The following is a 23,828-nucleotide window of genomic DNA, read 5'->3' as shown; positions in this document are numbered from 1 at the left end:
ATGCGTGCGTGCGTGCGTGCGTGCGTGCGTGCGTGCGTGCGTGCGTGCGTGCGTGAGTGTATTTGTGAATGTGAGTACATGGATGTGTGTTCATTACCTGAGATGTGGGCCACAGCAAGCTCTCGCACACGTCAGACACTCCAAAGCAGAAGCACTCCGTGCAGCCCTCCGGGTTGAGCCCCTGCAGGTTGAAGAAGCCTTGCTTGCACAGGTCACAGTAGGCTCCCATCACGTTGGCCTAAAGACAGAGACACAAGGTTGGGCCAAAGCTTTTATTTCATACTGCGGATATGATTGTTAGCTAAGGGGTGCTGTGTGGGTGGGAATCAGAGGCTTAGTCATGATAATATGCCAGGTGAGCAGGTCTAAAAATAACCTACATATCATCAGTGATATTGGTTGTCATGGTGATGGCGGCGCGTATGGACGCAGCGGCTTCTAGCTCTCCAGTTTGGTGTTTTGTTTTTATGTTTTTGTATTCGTTTTTTTGTTTGTTAGTCAATATTTGTGAAGCAAATTACGTGTATAGCCGCCAGGACTTAATTGACTTTGGATGGCAGCAGAAGCTATCCGTAACACGGAATTTTCAGTGGACCCACAAAATACCCGAGGACATTGCAAGATTACCGGGGTCTCCGTGGATTGTTGGCGGACCTAGCAAGCGACGTAGGCGGCGTAGGGACAGGAAGCAAAAACGAGGAAGCCGGGCAGGTCTGCTTACAAGGCTACGTAAACAACCGCATAAACCACCGCTTCCGAGCATCTTTCTCACCAATGCTAGATCTATCACCCATAAAATGGATGAGTTGGAGCTACATGTCACAGCAAACCATTTAATTTGGAATTGTTGCGTGATGATCATAACTGAAACCTGGCTTCACCCGTTAATTCCTGACGCTGCAGTGAGACTAGCGGACCGCTCAATCCATAGGCAGGACAGGAACATGGACTCGGGTAAGAGCAGAGGAGGGGGACTTTGCATTTATGTACACAATGATTGGTGTAACAACAGCAACACAATAGACAGTCACTGCTCACCGGACTTAGAAATGCTATCAACGATGTGTAGACCCTTCTACTTGCCACGGGAGCTAACGGTTGTCATAGTAACAGCTGTTTACATACCACCGGATGCAAACGTTAGCGCAGCACTCTCTCAGCTGTACGCTACCGTTAGTAAACATCAACAGGCTCATCCAGACGGAGTGCACATCATAGCGGGTGACTTTAATCAAGCGTGCTTGAAGACAGTGCTACCTAAGTTCATCCAATATGTCAAGTGTGCTACCAGAGGGAACAATACACTCGACCACGTATACTCCAACTTAAAGCATGCCTACAGAACCACACCCCTACCCCACTTAGGACAGTCAGATCACCTTTCACTGCTCCTCATCCCGGCATACACACCGCTCAGGAGGAAGACAAAACCTTACATTAAGAACATAAAAATCTGGCCCGAGGGAGCTCTCTCTCAACTGCAGGACTGCTTTGAACATACAGTGTGGGACATATTCGAACAACAGGACCTGGAGGAATATACAGGAACTGTACTGTCCTACATCAATCATTGTACAGACACTGTGACTGCAGCCAAAAGGATTCGGGTGTATCCTAACCAGAAACCCTGGATGACAAGCAAGGTCAAGACCCTACTCCAGGAGCGGAACTCCGCCTTCAGATCAGGTGACAAGGCCCTTTACAGTACTGCTAGAGCCAACCTGAAGAGAGGCATCAAAGATGCCAAGAAGGCTTATAAGAAAAAAATCGAAGACCATCTCACTAATAATAATCCAAGGAGAGTGTGGCAGGGAATTCAAAACATCACCAACTACAAGAACAGCAACTGTCCACGCTGATGCCTCACTGGCAGAGGAACTTAATCATTTCTTTGCCCGTTTTGAGGTCAACAGGCCCACCACAATTGCACTGACTCCACCAACCCCCAGCAGCCACACTCTCACCCTACAAGAACACGAGGTGAGATGTGTGCTCAAATCAGTGAGTACAAGAAAAGCTGCTGGCCCCGACGGAGTATCTGGAAAGGTACTCAATTCCTGTGCCAACCAACTCGCTGGGGTCTTCACTAAGATCTTTAACCTTTCTCTCACTCTAGCCACCATCCCACCCTGCCTAAAATCAGCTATCATCATCCCCGTCCCTAAGAAACCAGCCATCAACAGCTTGAATGACTATAGACCGATTGCACTTACACCTGTAATCATGAAGTGCTTTGAGAAACTGGTTTTACGGCACATCAAATCAACCCTTCCCCCCACATTTGACTCGCATCAGTTTGCTTACAGAGCAAACAGGTCCACGGAAGATGCCATCGACGTAGCCCTCCACACCTCACTGAGCCACCTGGAACTCTGTGGAACCTATATAAGAATGCTCTTCATTGACTACAGCTCAGCTTTTAACACTATCATCCCTGACATACTAGTCAGCAAACTAACTGCACTAGGCCTCACCCCCTCCATCTGCACCTGGATAAAGGACTTCCTCTCAAACCGCCCACAAACTGTAAAACTCGGTCCCCACCTTTCCTCCACCATCACTCTAAGCACTGGCTCTCCACAAGGCTGTGTGCTGAGCCCACTACTGTACTCCTTGTACACCCATGACTGTACTCCAACCCATCCCACCAACACCATCATTAAATTTGCTGACGACACCACCGTGATCGGGCTCATATGAGAAGATCGTCATCTTCTGATATGAGCCCGATCACGGTGGTGTCGTCAGCAAATTTAATGATGGTGTTGGTGGGATGGGTTGGAGTACAGTCATGCGTACAGGGATGAAGTACAGAAACTGACAGTGTGGTGCTCAGACAACAATCTGTCACTGAACACCACAAAAACGAAAGAATTAATTCTGGACTACAGAAGGCAAAGTGCATTTCCGGCCCCACTCTACATCAACGGGGACTGTGTGGAGAAGGTCCACACCTTCAAATTCCTAGGAGCCAATTTATCAGATGACCTCTCATGGTCTGTCAACACCTCAGAGACAGTAAAAAAGGCACAGCAGCGACTACACTTCCTGAGAGTACTCAGGAAAAACAACCTGGAGTGTAAACTGATGGTGGCCTTCTACCGCACCACTATCGAAAGTGTACTAACCTACTGCATCTCGGCGTGGTACTCCGGTTGCACCGCAGCAGACAAGAGAGCCCTCCAAAGGGTCATCAACACAGCACAAAAAATCACTGGCTGCTCACTGCCCTCCCTGGAATCCATTGCCCGCTCCCGCTACCTTAGCAGGGCCAATAACATCTTAAAAGACTCCTCTCACCCAGGCCACCACCTGTTTACTCTCCTGCCCTCAGGCAGACGGTACAGATCCTTTAGAGCAAGGACCACGCGTCTTAAGAACAGTTTTTTCCCGACAGCCATCAGAACTCTAAATACCGACATGCACTAAACACTAAGCACTTTATTGACTACAAGTCACATACCATCTCAGTCACCTTACACATGTGCATAAACAAAGCTGTATTAATTGATGTATTTATTGAAGTACTTAAGTCTATGCCACCGCACTTTGTTCTACTCTTAATGTATATATATATTTTTTGGGGGGCTATTCCTACTGTTTTTGGATAGTTGTAGTATTGTTATGTTATATGTTGTTGTTGTGTTATATGTTGTCCCTCGTCACACCAACAGGAGAAGCACTCAAAATTTCGTTGTATAAATACAATGACAATAAAGGCTTTTCTATTCTATTCTATTCTATTCTATCAGTAGCACTGCACAGACCATTCTGCCATGTGCAATACATATGGCCAGTCAATCAAAAATCAAAAAACTGAGCTAACTCTTCTCATCTTCTCAGGTGAGAAACACCTGATTTGCAGATTCATTTTCATTCAGGTTCAGATTCATTCAGTTTAGATGAATTCTCCTGGGTCTGTGCTCACCTTGCAGACACACTCGTTGCAGGGGTCCACGTTGACACTGCCATCCAGACTGCACTCGCAGCGCGTGCACAGGGGGAAGTTCCTGTAGCCGAAAGCACAGCGGTCGCAACGCTCGCCCGCAAAGCCCTCCTTACACAGACACTGGCCTGGGTGCAAACCTGTCACAGGGTCATAGTCACAGCGGAAACATCATTCATCATATTTCATTTTAGACTTTGTTTGATCAGATGAAGAAGCCTACTGTGAGCAGGTGATGTAGATTTTGAACGGATTTAAACTAATGGTGAATTAAACATCTAACCTTGATATATCTAGGCTCGTGTTGCTCTACTGAAGCTATACAGTCAGCACACTAAACACCACACCAAACAGTCAGACGCACACAGACAAACATCAGAGCTCAGCTTAGCAAAGACAACTGATTAACTACTAAATATAGTTCTGAATATGTCTTTCTACTTGTGTTGTCATTTTACATTTTGTAGGAAAGGTATTTGATTAGTAATACATATTGAGAACAAACCTTGCTGTGAAATAAGCTTCTAGGGCATTTGAATGCGAATGCACAGTAGGCATTCTGAATAAGCAACATCTGACCAGCGTGTTTACTGACCTTTCAGTGGGCTGGCGTGTTTGTCATCCCTGATGCAGGCTGGCGAGTGGGTGCCTCTCGTGTGGCAGTTGCACTCCACACACGGGTTATCAGCGTACGGAGACACCTGCGCGGGGGAGGAGATCCACAACATCACATTGTTAATACCCAACATTCCCGTACCAGGAAAACCTAGCAGGGATATTCCCTTGAGAATGTATTAGGATGACATGACCCTGTAATGACCATGACAGACATGACAGACATGATAGAAAGATGGTGTCAGACTAGCGAAAAAATGTCTTCACAAAGACAATTTGAGTTAAAAGGCAGATTCCTTTGAGTTCAAGCCCATAACAAAGTCATTGTTTATTTTAGGGGGTGGTGTTGTTGGTGGAAGTCATTGGAAGGGGTGGGGGGTGGAAGTATTTCTTGGATCTGTTAATGTGTAGCAGGTGGCAGCCCAGTGTTAAAGGGGACATGTGATGCGGGGTGCGGAAGTTTGCTCTCCCCCCAGAGGAGTCGTAAAAAAAAAAGCAGGGCGCTAAGCTAATTGTCCCGCTGAGCCATTACTGAAGAGCAGGCCTGGCCACACAGCCTCAATCTCTTAAAGCTAACCACCATTGTAATGCAAACCATTGCTGGTCAGCAATCAGGACCACACACACACACACACACACACACACAGGATTGCTTCCCTCACCCGCCAGAAACCCCCTACACACACATACCCACTGGCTTTTCTGACAAATCGCAGGACAAAAGACGTTTATACCGACACCAACTCTCCCAAATGGAGACACACAGACACAGTACGGGCAGTGGGGGAAGTTAGGCATCGGGTTTCTAGGGGCCGCACACCAAGACAATGGGCCACCGTACCTTGTGAGGTCTGAAGAATCCGTCGGCGCAGGTTTCGCAGTTCACCCCCGCGGTGTTCTGTGAGCAGTCGATACACACACCACCTCCCACGAACTGGTCGTGAAGGTTCAAGCTCCTCCTCAGCTCGGCCACTGTCGCGTTGTAGAAGCAGTCCTCCGCTTTGTTGTGGCAGTTACACTCTATGGTGTGACAAAAAGTATTCATTTGTAAGATTACAATAGAGTGGCATTTACATTTGTTCATTTGGCAGAGAGTTATAAGCGACTGACAGTCATATTGGATATGAGATTTTTCCCAGGAGTTTAAAAAAGAAAAAAATGTTAACTGTAAAACATAAACTGACATGTGCCATGGGCTATAGCAGACATAGCAGTCGGTTAGGGCCACTCAATTATTAAGCAAATCAAATTCATATTACTCAAAGAAAAACAAACCACTGTTTGTTTATGATTAACAGAAGGTTGCTGATAATGGCCAATATATCATTTCACTACACTACACTTCCCACCACTAGGTCTGAATGACTGAATGACTTCTGTGGCTAGGAGAGAACAGATATGTTTTCCTGACTGGTCTCGGAATGGGATGTGATTGGCTTACTCTCACAAGTGTTGCCAACAGAGAGGGTTCCTGGTTGCCACAGTTGCTGGTGGTAGCCGGGGCAACACTCATTGCAGCTCTCGCCACATGTATTGTGCTCACACACACAGTGCAGTTGCTGAGGGGGAGAGAGAGAGAGAGGGCAGAGTTAGAGATCGGGAGAGGAAACGTCCACTACACACTGACACACACACACACACACTTACACAAGGAAAGAGAGAGAGGCCTCTAACAGAACAATTAAGGGCTGGCAGAATAGGATACTTGAGAATAATATCCTCCTCTTTACTTGACAGAGCATTGTCAGTCAACACAGACACAGACACACACAGACACACAGACACACACACACACACACACACACACACACACACACACACACACACACACACACACACACACACACACACACACACACAAGAACAAGAGCACAATCTCCATTTCTCCATTTGCACTTGGGTAAAACACAAACACAACATTCCTTGTCAAGCTCAACTCTCAGCTCAGGGTGTGAACTGACACCTTGTGTAAGACCTGTGTGTGTGCTTGTGTGTGTGTGTGTGTGTGTGTGTGTGTGTGTGTGTGTGTGTGTGTGTATATGTGAGTGTATGGGTGTGTGTGAAGTCGTTTTTGCGTCGGGGGACTGAGACATGTGAGTTCGTTTTGTAGTGCCAACTTTAAGAGCCGGGGATTACAGCTGGCTTTCACAGGCACTCGTGGCCGTCCCTGCTAATGAGCCGCCCACTAGAGGCTGGGCAGACTGGGGTTAAACACAGCCTTCTGCCCAGCTCATACCAACACCTCCCTTCACCAGGGGAGACAGCAAGTAACAGTGGTCATGAAGACTGACGTTATTATTATTTTTTTGGATTGACCTCTTTGATCGAATCATAAGAAAATGATTTGCCAACATGCGATCAGCTATTATGCCATACTGAGACTATTGGGTGTATTCTACATGTGCATGTCAATGAAAATTCTATATGAATATTTAGCTTGATGGCATTCAATAAATATAAATACTTTGCAGGGTTCCATTTAGCAAATAAAACTATAGAATGCTATGCTATTCAAAACTCATCTTTGAGAACTATTAATAAAGGCCCATGTTGGCCCCAAGGGAGAACTACGAACAATGCGAAGCCTCTCGATCACAAAAAGGTGTTAAATGCTTGAGTCACATTCAAAACAATCAACTCAACAGCTGAGAGGCGGTCACGGAATTTCACACCCTCCGTGTCAAACGATGTTTGATTGACAGCTTGGGGGGTTCCACTCTGCCGGGCCCGAACTGAGAGCGTGCCGTTACCTTGGTGATGAGGTCCAAGGGGCAACTCTGGGCGTGGCCATAGCAGATGCACATCCCACCTACTGAGATGTCCTTGATTGAGTAGTAATACTACAGGGAGGGAGAGAGGCCACAAAACAAGAGAACAGATAAGAGTTGCACGTCTCCTCTCTAACTTGCAACAACTATTGTCAGGTTACACCAATACGCGTCTAAATAACAGATATTCATAGCATTCATTAGATCTGATTCACACTGAGACGTGTAATTACATTGTCACACTGTCATTCAACGTCAAAAGGTGATCATTCAAAATGGCAGGTTTCTGTCTATTCACTCTTGCTATGTGCTTTACATAGCACCGGCTTCTGAAGCCCAGGCAGCATCTGTGAGGAGGGGGGTGGGGTATCGTGTGAACGAGGGTGAATGAGGGTGAACGTACGCGGCGGGTGACGATGGGGTCGAGCTCCTTGGGGTCGCGGTGGCTGAGGGTCATGAGGTCGGCGTTGAGGGTGCGGATGCGCTGCAGACGCAGGCGAATGAAGCGGGTCGAGGTGAACTCCAGCAGCTCCGGGGTCAGGTCGTCAGCGCCAGGCCTGCCGTTGATCAGAGATGTGTGGATCTGAGAGAGAAAGGGAGAGAGAGAGCGAGAGAGAGAGAGAGAGAGAGAGAGAGAGAGAGAGAGAGAGAGAGAGAGAGAGAGAGAGAGAAAGCGGGTGGGGAGAGAGAAAGGGAGAGCAAGAGTGAGAGAGTGGGAGAAAGAGGGAGAGACAGAGGGAGCAGTCAGCATGCCATTGGAATGATTGGAACATGTTTAAGTGAAAGCATATGAACAGGAAATGAATGAGGCAAAGGTTATGATCACAGAAGCGTCACTTCAAATATGTATGAAGATGCCCATGACAACAACACTTCTCCTTCCACAGTCCAGGGGCTCAAAGTGCACGACTTGAACGATGTACAGTTGTTTATTACTGCAAACATCACAGCGATTTCTAAATCCTTATTAAAGAAAAGTCGTTTGTGGAAAAAAACACAGTCCCTTTCCCTTCCTCTCCTCTGGTGTTACCTAGCAACACTACCTGTGTTTGGCACCAGGTCATGAGTACCCACCTCGCCATGCTCCAGAGGCACCAGTCGAGAGTAGTAGGACGTGCAGATGACCTCGTTGTCCTTCTTGTAGGTGGGGGGTCCGATGCGGGGGGTAACGTTGTAGTGCGTCAGGCACTCCGTGTCGCTAATGGCGTAGTACTGCCAGGGCGTGAAGTTCACCCCGTCCAGCGAACGCTCCAGCACCCAGTTCCCAGGACGAGGGGAGTTGGCCGCCTTGATGATCACGTAGGCCACCTGGAAGACCTGTGAAGCGAACAAACAAACAAACAAACAAATAAATAAATAACAGTTTCAAGATTAGTCTGTGTAGCAGCACAGATGAGAAGAAATGGTTTGGTTAAGGTAACAACACAAGGGAATTGTAAGGTCATCACCGAGTTCTATGTGAACAGGAGGTACAATCTTTTTAAAGGCAGTACTCAGAATGTCTCCTGACCTTTCTATACACAGTAACAGATGCACATTGACTGTGAGAGCAACGTCATGCAGTAGAGGCTGCGAAGCGTAGTGGTCTTTACTAAATTGCAGGATGAAAAGCCGTTGGTGTTTTTTCTCCTGTGCCCACATTCTCATTTGAACCTTTTCATATATTACTAACACAGCTGAATCTGCCCTGCGTCCAGAGCTTTCAGTGGGGTGAGGAAGTACAGCTGTATCCATGTGAAAGGGCCCAGATGCGAAGCCTTGCACTTACATTACACAAACTCACAAGTCATTCATACACACCCGAAGCATTTGGACATAGTTAAAAACACACTCATCAAATGGGGTATTGGTCCTCGGCAGAATCAACACACACACACACACACACACACACACACACACACACACACACACACACACACACACACACACACACACACACACACACACACACACACACACACACACACACACACACACACACACACACACACACACACACACACACACACACACACACACACACACACACACACACTCTCCCAGAAGGACCATAAGCAGTCAACAGGGTTAATAACAAACAGTCATGGTACTAGAACCCGATAATGGTTGTGGCGTATAGCCTGCCCTGTATGGCTGTTAGTTAGGGCTTTTAAATGGTGCTATTTTACCCCACTCTCCCCCTTTCTCTCCCAAAGGAGAAGTCATACTGGCATGCTGACACTGTCTTTTGGACAGTGCCCCCCCCCCCCCCCCAGCCCAGGGGCATTGCATGCTTGACTGCACCTCCAGTGCAATGGAGAGGTTGTTTATTTCATCTAAACGGCCTCATTCTCTTCTCTTCCCCTCTCTGTCTTTCTCTCCTCTCTCTGTCTTTCCTTTCTTTCTCTGTACCTTTCCCTCTTTTTTACATTATAGAGGAAGTTTCTTTTTCTTACTCTCTCTCTCTCTCTGACCTTAAACCCTGTTGCAGGCCATCATCCAAACCCAGCCCCCCCCCCCCATTAAAAAAGGGGAAAAAATTCAATCTTGTCCTGACAGGCTCTCACAACAGACCCCTCTTTCATCGCCTGTTCCCCCCAACCATGACGGGAAAGCAAATCCCAGCCCCATGTCTGCCTTCAATCCCCCCCATCCCCAACTCCCACACCACCACCACCCTCTCTCTGCCCACTCCCTCTGTGGGGCTCTCAAACCAGCGCCGGGCTTGCAGAGGCTACACAAACGTGCTCGACTTTCAAAGTCGCCCCCACAAATGCACTGGGAGACTAGACACAATATAATTGGGATGGGATGGGGGGGCTTTCCTTCTCCACTCTCATCCCAACATGGGGAATGCACAAGAGGGCCCTTGTTTGCAGATGGGGTTGGACACTTCAGTAATTGTTTTCATGTGACAAAAACACCATCTTCAAAGTGTGAGCGTGAGGATTACCACTTCCTGTCTCTGCAGATTAGAGTGTCTCCCCCCACCCCCACTGGCTGGGTTTTCACCCTGGCTTTGATACCCTGGTGGGCTTTTGGGATGATGTGATCACCCGTCTCTTAGCGACAGAGTGGAATTAAATAAACACATCGAGCCCGGTCAATATTTGTTTGCTGTCTCTAGAGAAGCTGCTGAGGAGATAACCTTTGTGGAGGGCCAAAGCTTTCAACTCTCCCTCTCTCATTTGAATGTAATGAGAGTGCAAGAGCGGTGGGCGGATCTGCTACTGTGCACTTATCCCCGCACTCAATCTGAAGTAGCGGAACATTCCGGGTTGTCTTCACCATCCACTCTTCCACCCACCCACCAACTCTACCAACTCCCCCTGTTTTTTAACAAGCACGACATGTGAAGACAAACTTAAGACGAGGTGGAGAGGGGAAGGCAATCAAAGCTTAAGAAACTTTCGATGACAGGGCAAACATATAATTTCCATGTCCCAACAAGCGTCTTCCGACATGTTTTAATGAGAATCTTTAATTACAGGCCTGCCTTATTGCCGAGGACAAATCTCTCTCGGAGAGGGAATGGAGAGGGAAGCCGAGCCAGCACTTCACTTCACTTCACTTCAAAAGAGACCCTCAAAAGCCTTCGCTGCATGCTCAAGAGGCAAGGTACCGTATTAAATAAGGAGTGACTTTTCACAGGTATGGTGGAAGTGTTCACCTACAAATGCTGCAAGGGGATGTCAAGCACTATCGTTTCGATGTGTCACAGGTGAACTCAACGGAAATTGATATACAAAACAAACAAAAAAGAATGCATATTGCAAAGAGACATTTGTCTTTCAATGTTCTGGGTTTTTACAGTAACATGTACGCCGCTCCGGCTGGGAGGGAAGACTTCTCATTGCAATGGAAACATTTTACAGATCTCTGAGTATCCTTGTAGGGAGATTACTTGTATCATTCTCCATAGACATCATTGCTAAAGTATTCAGCCTTGACTGTTTCCTCTGTCGGCCTGCCAGATACATACTAAAGTGATCATGTTAGCTCAAAGTTTGCTACGTTGTGGCTAATCACTACCAGGAGCTACGTCAGATGTAGACTGTGAGATGGTTTGAGACATCTGGTCTGAGGAGATCACAATATGACATTCATCAGTTTCATCTGGTAAAGATTTGACACCATTCAGTGCCTAAGCTGTGACCTCATTTCATTTTCTAATTAGCATGGGCTAACCAAACAGACGTAGAAAGAGACAGACACAGAGAGAGTGGGAAAGACAGGAAAACAGAGGAAGCGAGAAGAATATGTCATCGTTTGAACTTTGAATGGTGGTGTGAAAACTGTGAACTACATATGTGTGTGGTGTCTTTCTTAGTATGTGTGTAGACTTAATATGGTGTGTGTGTGTGTGTGTGTGACTGTGTGTGTGTGTGTGTGTGTGTGTTTGCTAGGAAAGAGCCATTTGGGGGTCTCTCATCCTGTGGGGGCTTTCCAGGTGGCCCAAATTGTGACTCTGTGACAGGGGAGGCAGGGAGCAAACACAGGCCACCCTGTCCAAACACCTCCAGGCTCCCCAGCTGTGTTGGCATTCAAGAATGTGGCCAGGAGAAGACGTGGCCATTAAACTCCTACTCTGTTCTGGACCCTTTACGGCCACACTTAACTCGGGTTGTCAAACAGAGCGCAGTGGCGTGCGTCATTTCACCTGAGGTGCTGGAGCCCATTACACCATACGTGGGGCACCCAATTACATGAACACAAGCATGCACACACACACACACACACACACACACACACACACACTCCTACCGTAACTGCAATATTGATGTCATGGTCTAGACACAGACGATTTGTGACTATTTCTGCACCTGTTTAGTGTGGATGTTGTATAATCAGCTTAGCTAGGTGGTAGGTGGTGTGAAAAAAGACAGAGCATCAACTACAGTTGATGGGATTCAAGGAAGCATGACTGGCCATTGGAAACAGTACTGTCTGTGGTAGGCAGCCGGCATGTTTGAAATTTCTGTTATCACGGTTTACTTAAAAGAGAAATAGTGTCCACAATGTTCACCACAGTACCCCTGTCAGATCTTAACCAGTTGCTTTGCAGTGAACTTGCTGGGAATAACTTGTGTGAAAGTACTAGTTTTGTTGGGCTCCAGATGGAGTGTTGCAGGGTGGCTGAGCGCCGTGAGCTCCTGCTGGACAATACCAGTTGCAACAAACTGACAGAATGTCTATATTAACTGCCATTCAGGCTACTTTGGTGTTTGTGGCCAACATTTTTTGTACTTAGACACATCAATTGTTAGCATAAAAAGGTCAAACACTTCACATTCTTTTTTTCTGTCGACATACTGTATATCAATGAAATGTAATCAAACAGCAAACTGTCTTTTAGGGTTTTTTAGGTCACCATGTTGGGCCCCCAAAGTTTAATTAACCAATGATTTGTGACCGTGGACCCTGACTAACTATATTTTTTCTTTGCCAACTGTGGAAAAGTAATGGATTTGGCAGCTTGAGTCTGGCTCCAAGACTCTTGTCCACTCTTTTGGGGGTTTTCCATTGGCACTTTCTGGCCCCGCCGAGCCTGGCTGTGCCAGGTTAATTCACATTTCCATTACAAGTTGAATAGTGCCAATCCCTCTCCTGAGCAGGGCCTAACTGCCCCGGGTCCTCCTCCAAATGGATGTCAAAGATACTATCTCTTTTGTGATTGGCTCAGTCATCATTCAGGGCTTGCAAAATTGTGTCTGCAATGTTGTATATTACGGATGAAGCCGATCTAGTAGCTATAACAACAATGGTAAATGGCAAACTGCCCATCGACATTTCTACCACAGTGAGTGTGTTTAAGCAGATATTGAATTAACAAAATAAGCAAGCTAGCCCACATAGAACTAAAAGGATTTGGTCTTAGAAACAATGGAATCAATTTTAACTAAGCAACCTCCATTATCTTTTAGGAAGTGCTAACCTGGAAACTAAACAGTGTTTTTTCTTTTTAGACTAAATATTTAATCTATGGGCTAATATTATAGATACCTAATTACATGTATGGCAATATTTTTGTATGAGGACACCTCGGCAGCCTTTATCCCTTACATGAAGACACACCCTCAAGCGAGTACACCCTGACATATGGAAATGCAAATCCAGGCTGTGCTTGGTCGACGGGCTAAGCTGAGCGCAGCCTCGCCGAGTGACGCCATTCGTATGGAAACATGGCATTTGTGGCCTTCCCAGGGTCAACCCTGCTGCCTCACGTCCTTCTTTGTCTCCACCTCCCAGTCCTTCTCCTACCATCCCCCTTCTCCCCCTCCCCCTCCACCCCCACCTCCAACCAGACAAAAGCCCTGACTCATCCTCCGCCCCCGCCCCCAGACAGGAGAAGGGCCTGTGGCCAAACGCAGGTCTTTTCATGTGGTCGGGGCACGGGCCCTCGTTTCCCAGGTCTGGATTCCGCAGTCATCACGTCTGGGCTGTCTCCTGAGGGCCCAAATGGCTGCAAGATGTGCACCCTGGGAAGCCGTCGGAGGGCCGCTGTGCGCTCGGGCTTAGTCATGGCAGTGAAATTCAAATTCAATCAGAGTCAAACAACCCTAGAGGCCCAGAGGGAGATCTCTTGCTGAAGTTCACAGCTGGGGCAAAGCTTCATGACTTTGCTGACTGTATGATATTTGTTCAAGTTGATTAAGAATTAAAAGATTTTGTCACAGTCATCACTAACGATACAATACCCATATGATACTTTTTTTAGAGTTGGTCCACTAAACTCTGTGAACTCTGTTTGGATTAAAAGAATATAGAATAAGAATATGTTAGCCAACAAGCAGAAGAGTGGTGAAAGCTTTGGTTATCACTGTAGAGTGAGCCTCACACACACACACACACACACTGAGGGGGGAGAGCAACACCGTGTTGCTTTTGAATGGTGCCTAATCTGACAATTTGTTCCCACCGGCTGAGCTTCCCTGTTGCCTTTAGGCTCTATTCTCCCTCTCTCACTCTCTACCCTTCAGCCCCCTCCACACACACACACACATAACCAAACACAAAATACGCCCATAACAAACACACACACTGACATAGACGCACGTATATACACACGCACGTATACACACACGTGTACACACACACACACACACACACACACACACACACACACACACACAGGTATACACACAGCCCCCGTGACCCGGACAGCATGAATGCAGCCAATCTGGAAGCGGAGCTGCAGCAGGGTAATCTGAGTTGTCCTCACAGTCATTCTGCTCTTCTGGCACGATGAGATGGAGGATACCGACAGGGAACTAGAGAAATCTGGCCCAGATAGACTGGCTCTGGAGCACATCTGGCCCGGATCTGCCTGGTCCACACACCAGCGCAAGCTGCTATCTGTATACTGTTTCTTTTCATTTACAGTACTGTGTTGCCTGGGTTCACCCTTGTGCTACTGTTTCATTACAGCATATCATTTCAAAGGCTCAAAGGTCTGACAAATTACAGTGATTCGTCACTAAGAGAGATTACAACAATACATGATAAAGATGTCCTTGCTTTCATCAAACATTAATGTGATCAACAGGATCGTTGACTCCTCACATTCTGTGAGCTAGGAAGAAAAAGTGCAGTTTAACTCTGTACCAGAAAACTGGGTCTTGTACAGAACTTTTACAGCGGGACTGATACGAGAGCCATCATTTCCCCTTCTCAGGTTCGCAATGTTATGCTTCAGGCGTGTTGTCCACAATGATTGAGAATCAGCTAAATCCCCCTACTCTGAGGCCATCTGAGAGAGAGAGAAAGAGAGAGCGAGAGAGAAAGAGAGAGAGAGAGAGAGGGAGGGAAGGATGGAGAATGTTGAGGTGCAAGAGAGGGAACGTTGTTTGAACAACTAGATGAAACTGCTCTCTGACTATTCTGTCTGTCTCATTTTGTTCTTTCAAACGTTCCCTCTCTTGCACCTCAACATTCTCTATCCTTCCCTCTCTCCCTCCCTCTTTCTCTCTCTCTCTCTCAGATGGCCTCAGAGTAGGGGGATTTAGCTGATTTTCAATCATTTGGACAACAAGCGCAAGCTGGTTATTGATGTTGCCATATTTCTGGCCACTCATCTGTCTATCATACTCTCTCCTTCTTTCTAAATCCGTCTCCTTTCCTCATGCTCTCTCTTTCCATCTGTCTCGATTTCATTTGTTCGTATGTTTCAGACCTACCATGGATACAGGATTAGGCAGATTTCAGTCTGTCTCTCTCTTTCTTTCTCTTTTCCCTCTCTTTTTCTCTCTCACACTTTTTATGTCTCTCTCTCTAACTCACTACTCCTGCTCCCTCTCCCTCTTTGGAATGTCTTTGACTGGTTTCAAAGCGGAGAGGGATGTAGGATTAGGCTGAGTTTCTGGGTTTCAATCGCTCTAGACAAACTGCTTGCGGTTTTTCTCACTCTTTCTTTATCCATTTCTTTCAATTTCTCTCCGTCTGCTACTCTCTCTCTTTTTTCTGGAATGTCTTCAACTGGTCCCAGTGCTGAGAGGGATGTAGGATTAGACTGTGAGTTTGTGAGTTCCAATCGCCCTGGACAACCTGCTTGCACCCAGTCACCTCACTGGAACCCTAAGCTCCTTTGAAGAGTTGAGCACTGGGGGAGGTCGCAGACACACACCTCCATTCTCTGATTCTGTCTCTCTCTCACACTCACATGCACACACACAAACACACTCAATCCTTCTCTCTCCCTCTCTCTCTTACCCTATTCAAACAGAGTTTCTACCAGGGTTATACCCACGTTGATCCTTAGTATGATAGGGATAAACTGCGTTTTTCGACTGGGCTTCACGACCCACCTGGCTTCCTAGGGGGGATGAGGGTTGGCGTGCGTTGATTTTCATATGAATAGGTCAAACCCAGGATATGGAATACAGAGCCTTTCAAAGTCAATGGGGAAACATCTAGGCTAGGTTACACAATGTAAACGACGCCTATACTCCACTAGAATTCAAACTTATACATTAGCTTCCTTAACTAAACATCATTACAGAATGTGTTCATTTAAGCCACCAGTGTTTTTTCCATGAAACATGCTGCAAGATCCACAATTTAAGAGCTGTTACAATTGTGAAGGTGTGCCTGTTTCTACCTGCATCACTTTCCATTTTAACACAGCACACCTTCACTTTTTTGCCAAATTCTGAACAAACCACAAGATACTGTGTAAGTGTAGCCTCTCCCCTACTTCTGTGTTTATTGTGTGTTGAACTGCATTGTGCAGGAACTTTAAATCCCCTCCCATCCTCTCTGTCAGACACTACATATGCATTAATACCAGGTTGCGTCCCATCTGAATTGCCACGACCTCGGTATGGCTTGGTCCAAATTGACCAAACATGAGTTTTGGTCAAATAACTCTGGTTGTTGGTTTGAAAGGAGCATCTCTCTCTTTCGCTCTTGCTCTCTCTCACACACACACACACACATTCACACACAACAAATAAAGAAAGGCGCATGCCAACTGTTAGCGAAAGAGTCAAATGGAGAGATACTTCCATGAAAAAGAGACTCACATACACACACATAACGTTAATGCTTCATCCATGTGAATGCGTTTGAATTCCTCTCTGGCCACACTCCTTCAAGCATCTCAAGGTCATGGATGTTTCTAGTTTTTTTGCGCGATACTCCTCTTACTCGCTCCTACTCAGACCAGGAAACAGTAAACCTGTGCTCCTCCCGTGCTGGGCTGGTCCAGAGCCAGGAAAGCGTCTCGCCGCCGAGTCTCTCTGTCAGCCTAATCAAGTGTAACGGGAGTATTAGGCATACCTCGCGGGGAGATGACTCCTTGCGCTCCTCTTTCTTCTGCGAGGCCTATCTGGCATTACTGGGCCTCCTCTCTGGCCCGCAGGAGGAGAGTGACAGCGGCGCAGAGACAGATAAATGGCCTAACCTGACAGTCACCGTAACGAGCAGACATATCTCTCTCTCTCTCTCTCTCTCTCTCTCGCTCTCTCTCTCTCTCTCTCTCTCTCTCTGTCCGTTTCTGTGGGCCTGTAATGAATCTGTAGGAGCCAGGGCTGTAAATCAGGGAGACCTCAGTGACAGGTGCTCTGGCCCGGCTGGCTGCCTGTCTTTTGGCTGTAAGGTAAGCTTATGGACTCCACGCTAAAGATTTAGCACCGGAGGGGGGCTGAGGAAAAGGAAGAAGAAGACAAGGAGGAGGAAGAGGACAGGAGAGGGAGGGGGGGAGGAAGCGTGCCAGTGTGTGTGTGTGTGTGTGTGTGTGTGTGTGTGTGTGTGGACTTCCTGGCCGAGAGTCTGGTTTCTGGTGTAGCCCCAGGGGGGGAATGAGCTGCTGACAGCCAATTACGGCACAGTAGCTGGATAGCCTGAGAGTCGCCTTTTAGGAGGCTTTGAGGGGCAGGGAGGGCTGGAGGTGGGAGAGCTGACCGCTGCTACAGGCTGAGCAGAGGCACTGGGAGAAACCACTGCTCCACTGAGCTCCACCGAGCTGCTCATCAATGGAGGGAAAGGAAAATGGAGGATGGTTTTCTATTGGCAATGGCCAGAGATAATGAGTCACAAATGAGAGAAAAAATAAACAGGGCTTGTATGCAATTCAAGCACATCCCAAAAGTGTCAAAAGGTCTTCCAGATGACATTAGCCTCAAATAAGACCAAATATAGCATAACATGGAAATGTAAGACTACAAACACCCAAGATCTTGTGTATGTGGTCAGCTGTTTCCCACATCATTCTTCACTGCTTGACAACCACTCCATCATCTGTGAGAGGAACATCCTACCTGTCTGAGGTCCAGAGTGATGTCGATCCAGTGAAACTGTCGGCCGTTCTTGATGCTGGGACTCTGCCACCACTGGTTAGTGCCATCGATAGCGTAGGCAATAGGATGTTGCTCTGTGGGTGGTCAACACAATAATACATGAATACTGTGACATAATTACACAATATTTATAGTTTACTTTCAATATGTATAGCCTACTATCCAATGACCCTTACAATACGCTTTACAATACACCTCAACATAACCTTTTAATTATTGCTTCACAATGCCCCTGTATTAGAGCCTAATTTTGAAAAGTAGCTACCATAACTGGTAGAGACTGGGGGCCTGATAGAACAGTTGAACTATGTTAACACAAGTGTAATGCTGAAAGAATGTGTTCTGTCAAACGCTCTTGCTGCCTTAAACACATCCTGTTTTCATGTTTCTGCACGAGACACTCTGGTCAAGGCCAGTTGCTGTTGAAACCACAGAGAACATATACATGCCCATATAAACTTATGAGTGAGCACTTGTATAAAAGCTGGCTGCGCCCAGCTGTACTTTGGAGTTTGTTCATGATATTTGGTTGTGACACTCTCCCTCTTTTGCAAAAGATAAAGCGCTGGTATAATTCTGATTGCTGGTCTCCGTCTCATTAATATAAACGTCTTTATATTAATGTATCTAACAGGGCCCAAATTTGATAGATGCGCCGGTTCTTACGTGCAATGAAGAAGGGCATTGCGCAAAGCTATTTTGATTACTACGGCTAATTCACTTGGTCATTTCATAACATGCACAGACCTAAGCGACTTTGAGAGCAGACTGACGCATCGTGTGGGTGTGTCTGGTGTTGCCACTTCTTTCTTTGAGCTGTAACGATCCTCTTATTTTTGTCCGTTTCCACGATTTGTTCTTATTTTGTTAATACCCATTGATTTCTGGGATTCCCCAATGTTTTGATATTTTTACTCTTCTCTTAGGAAAGAGTGGTCTAGAGCGCTCTTACCAAAAAAGCATATCGTTTTCACAGTCAAACAAATTGTTTGTCAAAGAAAACGTAAGTTTAAATTTGTGGACCATAAAAAGATTATTAGATTATTATATGTTTTAGAGAAATTATAATGATTGTGTTATTACATTTGTGGGCTAAAGAAATACTATTGGTCCACTGATCCAAATTATGACAATAAAAACCCTTGGATGATATTGCACACATTCAGCTTCTGAATGGCTTACACCCTGCTCTTAGATGCTCTCCAATTCTTGGGTATGTGCCAGTGTATTTGACCACGGCACAACACCTGCCCTTATTGAGTGTTTAGGCGGCATTACCTATATGCTAAAAACAAACAATTGGCAACACGCCTCCAATTTATGATCAAGTGGGATTCATCATTCAGCACACCAGTATTTTACAGCATAGTACTCACTCAGTTTAGACCACTAATCAGAGCATCATTCTCCCATTTACCATTTTAATATAGCCTAACATCTCAACTAAGATAGGCCTTAAATGAGAAGGAGTGTAATTTACAAGTGGGATAATCCTGTCAAATATTAGTTTCATTTTTTGTTGTTAACCAAGGCTACTGAAACTAACATATGAGTTGACATTGCACAGTGGGTCTGTCCTAGCTCAGTGATGATGGTTGAATTGGCACCAACCACATAAAGCTGTTTTTAAGTTAAATGCAACTAGAGTCATTGTAATACCGCAGTGATCGTGTCATGCAAGAATCTAGGTAGCCTAGTAATAATGATTCAAAGTCTATATGACATAGAAGGCCCCGTAAAGCATAAGAGCAGCACTGTATAGGCACTGGTACCTTTGGGGTTGGCGCTGTTGGCATCACAGGTCCTGCACTGTGAGTTACGAATGCGTCTGCCTGGCACGTGCTCCACCAGCTTGCAGTACATCTCAGGCCGAGGGTTCCCGCAGGTGGCATTGGAAGTGATCTCAGCATTATTGGCCAGGTTGAGCATGGCAGGGAACAGACCTGGGTAACAGAGGACACACATGTTGGTTTAGATACAGACGATAATAGATATTAATATTTAGATTTACAAATACCCTAATATGCAGGATATGGAATGTAAAACTTTGGAAGAGGGGAAGCCTCCGATGCATTTGACCGAATAGACGTGAAGAATTATGTAGAGACAACAGGCTGTATTGAGCTTTTTTGCCAGGAAGCACTACCCAAGGAGCAGAGACACACAGGAGCCATGCCACCCCCCCACCCCCCACCAACCCACTCCAGCCTCCCTCACTCACCACACCTCACCCAACATTTCAATCTTCTCCTCCTGGTCCACCTCCCGCTCCTCTCCTCTCCTCTCCTCTCCTCTCTCTGCAGGACTTTGCTTTGAAGAGCAAATCCCCACGGCCACCCGCCCCACCCCCTATGTTTACATGCACCATTGATGCCCCAAATGACTATGTCTTGGACAATTGACAATGGCCACAGTCTATTCATGCTAGCTAGCTGCCTTTGGAGCACTGCGATAACCCCTCTGCCCCTGGGCCCCCTACATCCTCTGGCATCTCCACCTAACACCCACCCCCCTCTTCATTCATACCCCATACCCACACACACACACACACACACACACACACACACACACACACACACACACACACACACACACACACACACCCACCCCCATCATTACTGTGAGTAAAAGAAAAGACTAAAAGAAAAGGGGATCAGGCAAAGCTCTGAGCGAAGTAGTGCTGTTTCCGGCTCAGCCATTCACATGGTCAGATGCAGGACACTTTTCATGTGAAGTGGCCAGTCCTTGAAGGGAATACAACAGATAGGCTACGAATCAATGAATCTCTTCATAGTAGCCTAAATACAATCAATGGTTTATGATAGCACCTCAACTGGGAGAACCAAGATCATAGCCCTGCATGGCAAGCACCACACATTTTAATACACTTCTACACACGCACACACCCACCCAAACACACACACACACACACGCACACAAATACACTCGTACATCTCCATCATTTCAGTGTACCCATTCAATGTTAAACTCCAAATATATAAACTCCAAGTATTCAGCTCAAAAACTGAAAGACGAACCCTGACCAACTCAAATCCAAATCCCCCCCCCAGCCTTCTTGTGGCCCCGGCCCACATCAAACACCGGGCAGATAAAGAGTCTGATGAATGAAGACACTCTCCTAATGACGGGGGCCCACATCTGCCAGGCCACTATTTGCATACCTGAGACAGAGAGCCACCAGGGGCTGGAGGACCACCTATTTAACAGCTCTCTGTGATTTCATTAGATGACACAACCTAATGCAATTAACCAAGGCAGTATAATGTACCTCAGAAAAAAAAAAGATAACAGGAACACACAAGTCTGAGCATCAAAATCTTAAAGAGATCCTTGCCTTTTTTTTTGTTGCTAAACTACCTTGAGGGAAGATGCCAGGTCTGGCTTAAGTTTCTTAACCTCTTAATTATCTGAGGGCATACCAAAACATGAAATGCTACTGTTGAAAGCAGTCTTGCTTCAGACATGTTATTGCTGATCGTGGTAGACACATGAGAAGATCAGGTAACGATTTATTGGCAAAACATCAGCAGGACTCCCTTTTTCGTAAGACTTCCAGGGGGTGACCAGTTGCTCTGCTCAATAAATTCCTCAGTCTACACTCACCCCTCTCCCCTTGCTGTTATTTCAGGTGACTGCAGGAGTCACACACACATTACCATAGCAAACACCTGCTCTGACTGTGTCACACACTCATAAAACCAGAGCACTCCCCAGAGTCTTATGAAGCCTCAAGTGAGAGTACTGCCTGCCAGGAGTCCGTTTCCCTTTTACAATATCAGAACGACACTGTGTTCATAGTGGCTGAAACACAACTTGGGTTGACTAAGGCCAGGAATATAAAAGTTGGATGGGATGCTGAAACTCAAACTCTTTATAGCTCTTTGAAATGGCAAAATCTCTCTTCATCCAGCATCCAGCTGTAAACAGCATAAACATGCATCGCCATGATGCTCTTCACACATCTAGGTGAAGTTGTGGTAAGTAAGCTTAGCCTATAACCTCCGTCAGTGTTTATGAGAGTAATAATGGTCCTGCACTCAGTGTTTTAAGTGGTCAGGTTTCACCCAGGCCTTGTCTCTCAACACATCAACCTGTCCCTCTCCACAGTCTATAGGGGGGATCAAGCTTCTCCAGTGAGAAAGCGGAGGTCAGGCCACAGCATAACACAAATGTTTTGACAATACGATCCCCTGATTGACTGCTACAGACCATAATCACCCAGAGGTTAACTCATGAGAGGAACCCAGGAAGTCAGTCTCTCATTTTGCTGAGCTTGAGGCCATTTTCTGTTTGGATGCAGCTGTCTGCAAATACAAAGGGCTGTTTCAACAGTGCAATCGTTATTTCGGTCAGTGTTTTTCAAGGGGGAAAATGCACATGGTTTGCAGATGAAGCAATAGTTGACAGAGCTGATTCTGATAATGTGTGGTTAGATAGTTGTGAGATCTGGAGTTTTACTAATCTATAAATTCTCAGAATGGCAGTCTCTCCGAGTCCAAAGAAAGTGCTTATTATCTACAACCTGACAGTGCAATGGATGTGTAATGAGCTGAATCAAAAAAGTGAAAAGCAAGCTTGTTTGACTGAGAAGACAACATGTTATCATATGAGTGATTTGAGTTGACAACGTCTTTCACAAGACCTACTCACTTTCACTCAGCCAGAAGTGTTTTCACTCCACTAATTCAACAGTGACTTTATTGCGTCTGGTTGCGAAAAACCAAGTGATGTAGCCTATTTTTTATGATATCTAGGCTGCTGTAGTTCATCTAGAACCCTGGAATCTAGACCCTTTCCCACACAAAAACAAGTATCCAGTGAGCTCCGGTGCTCAGGGGAAAGAATTTCAGGGTCCTTCTGTCGGAACCGCCCAACTAATTATTTGTATCCAAGAGTCTGAGCGGAGAAAGGGAGCTGAAAACAATGGCGAAGATGATGAGGGGTGATAAGGAGAATTCTCTAGTTAGCGAATGCTTGACTGTCTCTTAATTATAGGTCTTCTTCATGCAAATGCAGGGGGCTAGATAAGAGTGATGAAATCGATAAGACAAACGGGAGACAATGACATCGAGATTAAAGACACGTGGCAGTAGATTGTGTCAGATAAGACGTCTGTTATTGCTATCAGGTTTCAGGTCCTTCTGAACCATTAGCACATCGATCTATTAGCGCCAATCTTTATGATGAGGTGTAACCAACATGGCATGCTAAGGACCTATAGTCTGGGTCACAGTGGGTCATGATAACCTGATAGATCTTGTCAGGGTGAGATGATCATGTATGCTGAAAGTGAGAGTGACAAGCAGAGTGAGTGAGAGAGAGAGAGAGAGAGAGAATGTCATGATGTATGTTTTAGGTGTTAGGTTCATGAATGCTATATCCATTTAATGGATGAAACCAAATGACTGTTGTGTCTGAATAATGTTCCTGACCCTTGCGGCCTTCAAGAAATCTTGCAATATAGCACCTCTGTGGTATCTTGCACGTGTGCAGTAATGCACTTAGCAGGCACTCTAACTCAAAGCATTTAGAGCACAGTGATTGCACACATTTATCAGAGTTTGTCCTTAGAAAAGACGAAGCCACAAACGTAGGCATTCCTGGTGCCTTGCTCTACCAGTCGAGCTGAAGGAACACATCATAATCCCGACCAGGACACTTACCACCCAGCACTGCTAATCAGCTTCCCACTGCTACTGTGAA

The 23,828-nt window shown here is 46.1% G+C and overlaps 1 protein-coding gene across 2 annotated transcripts in view; it reads right to left on the bottom strand.

Annotated features, from left to right (window-relative positions):
- lama1 (laminin, alpha 1) overlaps positions 1 to 23,828 on the bottom strand; it is a 63,333-nt gene that overhangs the window by 32,096 nt on the left and 7,409 nt on the right. For both annotated transcript variants that reach the window (XM_031584386.2, XM_031584385.2), the window contains exons 2-11: positions 19,877 to 20,047; positions 18,066 to 18,178; positions 8,404 to 8,646; positions 7,733 to 7,912; positions 7,312 to 7,401; positions 6,003 to 6,120; positions 5,403 to 5,581; positions 4,542 to 4,647; positions 3,929 to 4,086; positions 98 to 238 (exon numbers count right to left, since the gene is read on the bottom strand). In XM_031584386.2, the coding sequence (XP_031440246.1) occupies positions 98 to 238; positions 3,929 to 4,086; positions 4,542 to 4,647; positions 5,403 to 5,581; positions 6,003 to 6,120; positions 7,312 to 7,401; positions 7,733 to 7,912; positions 8,404 to 8,646; positions 18,066 to 18,178; positions 19,877 to 20,033 (1,485 nt within the window). In that variant the 5' untranslated portion in view covers positions 20,034 to 20,047. The remainder of the gene's footprint in view (positions 1 to 97; positions 239 to 3,928; positions 4,087 to 4,541; positions 4,648 to 5,402; positions 5,582 to 6,002; positions 6,121 to 7,311; positions 7,402 to 7,732; positions 7,913 to 8,403; positions 8,647 to 18,065; positions 18,179 to 19,876; positions 20,048 to 23,828) is intronic.

The sequence above is a fragment of the Clupea harengus genome, chromosome 17 (genome assembly GCF_900700415.2).
Source record: "Clupea harengus chromosome 17, Ch_v2.0.2, whole genome shotgun sequence".
Taxonomy (NCBI): Eukaryota; Metazoa; Chordata; class Actinopteri; order Clupeiformes; family Clupeidae; genus Clupea; species Clupea harengus.
Note: the sequence above shows the minus strand (reverse complement) of the source record. Positions and strands in the feature narration are given on the sequence as shown.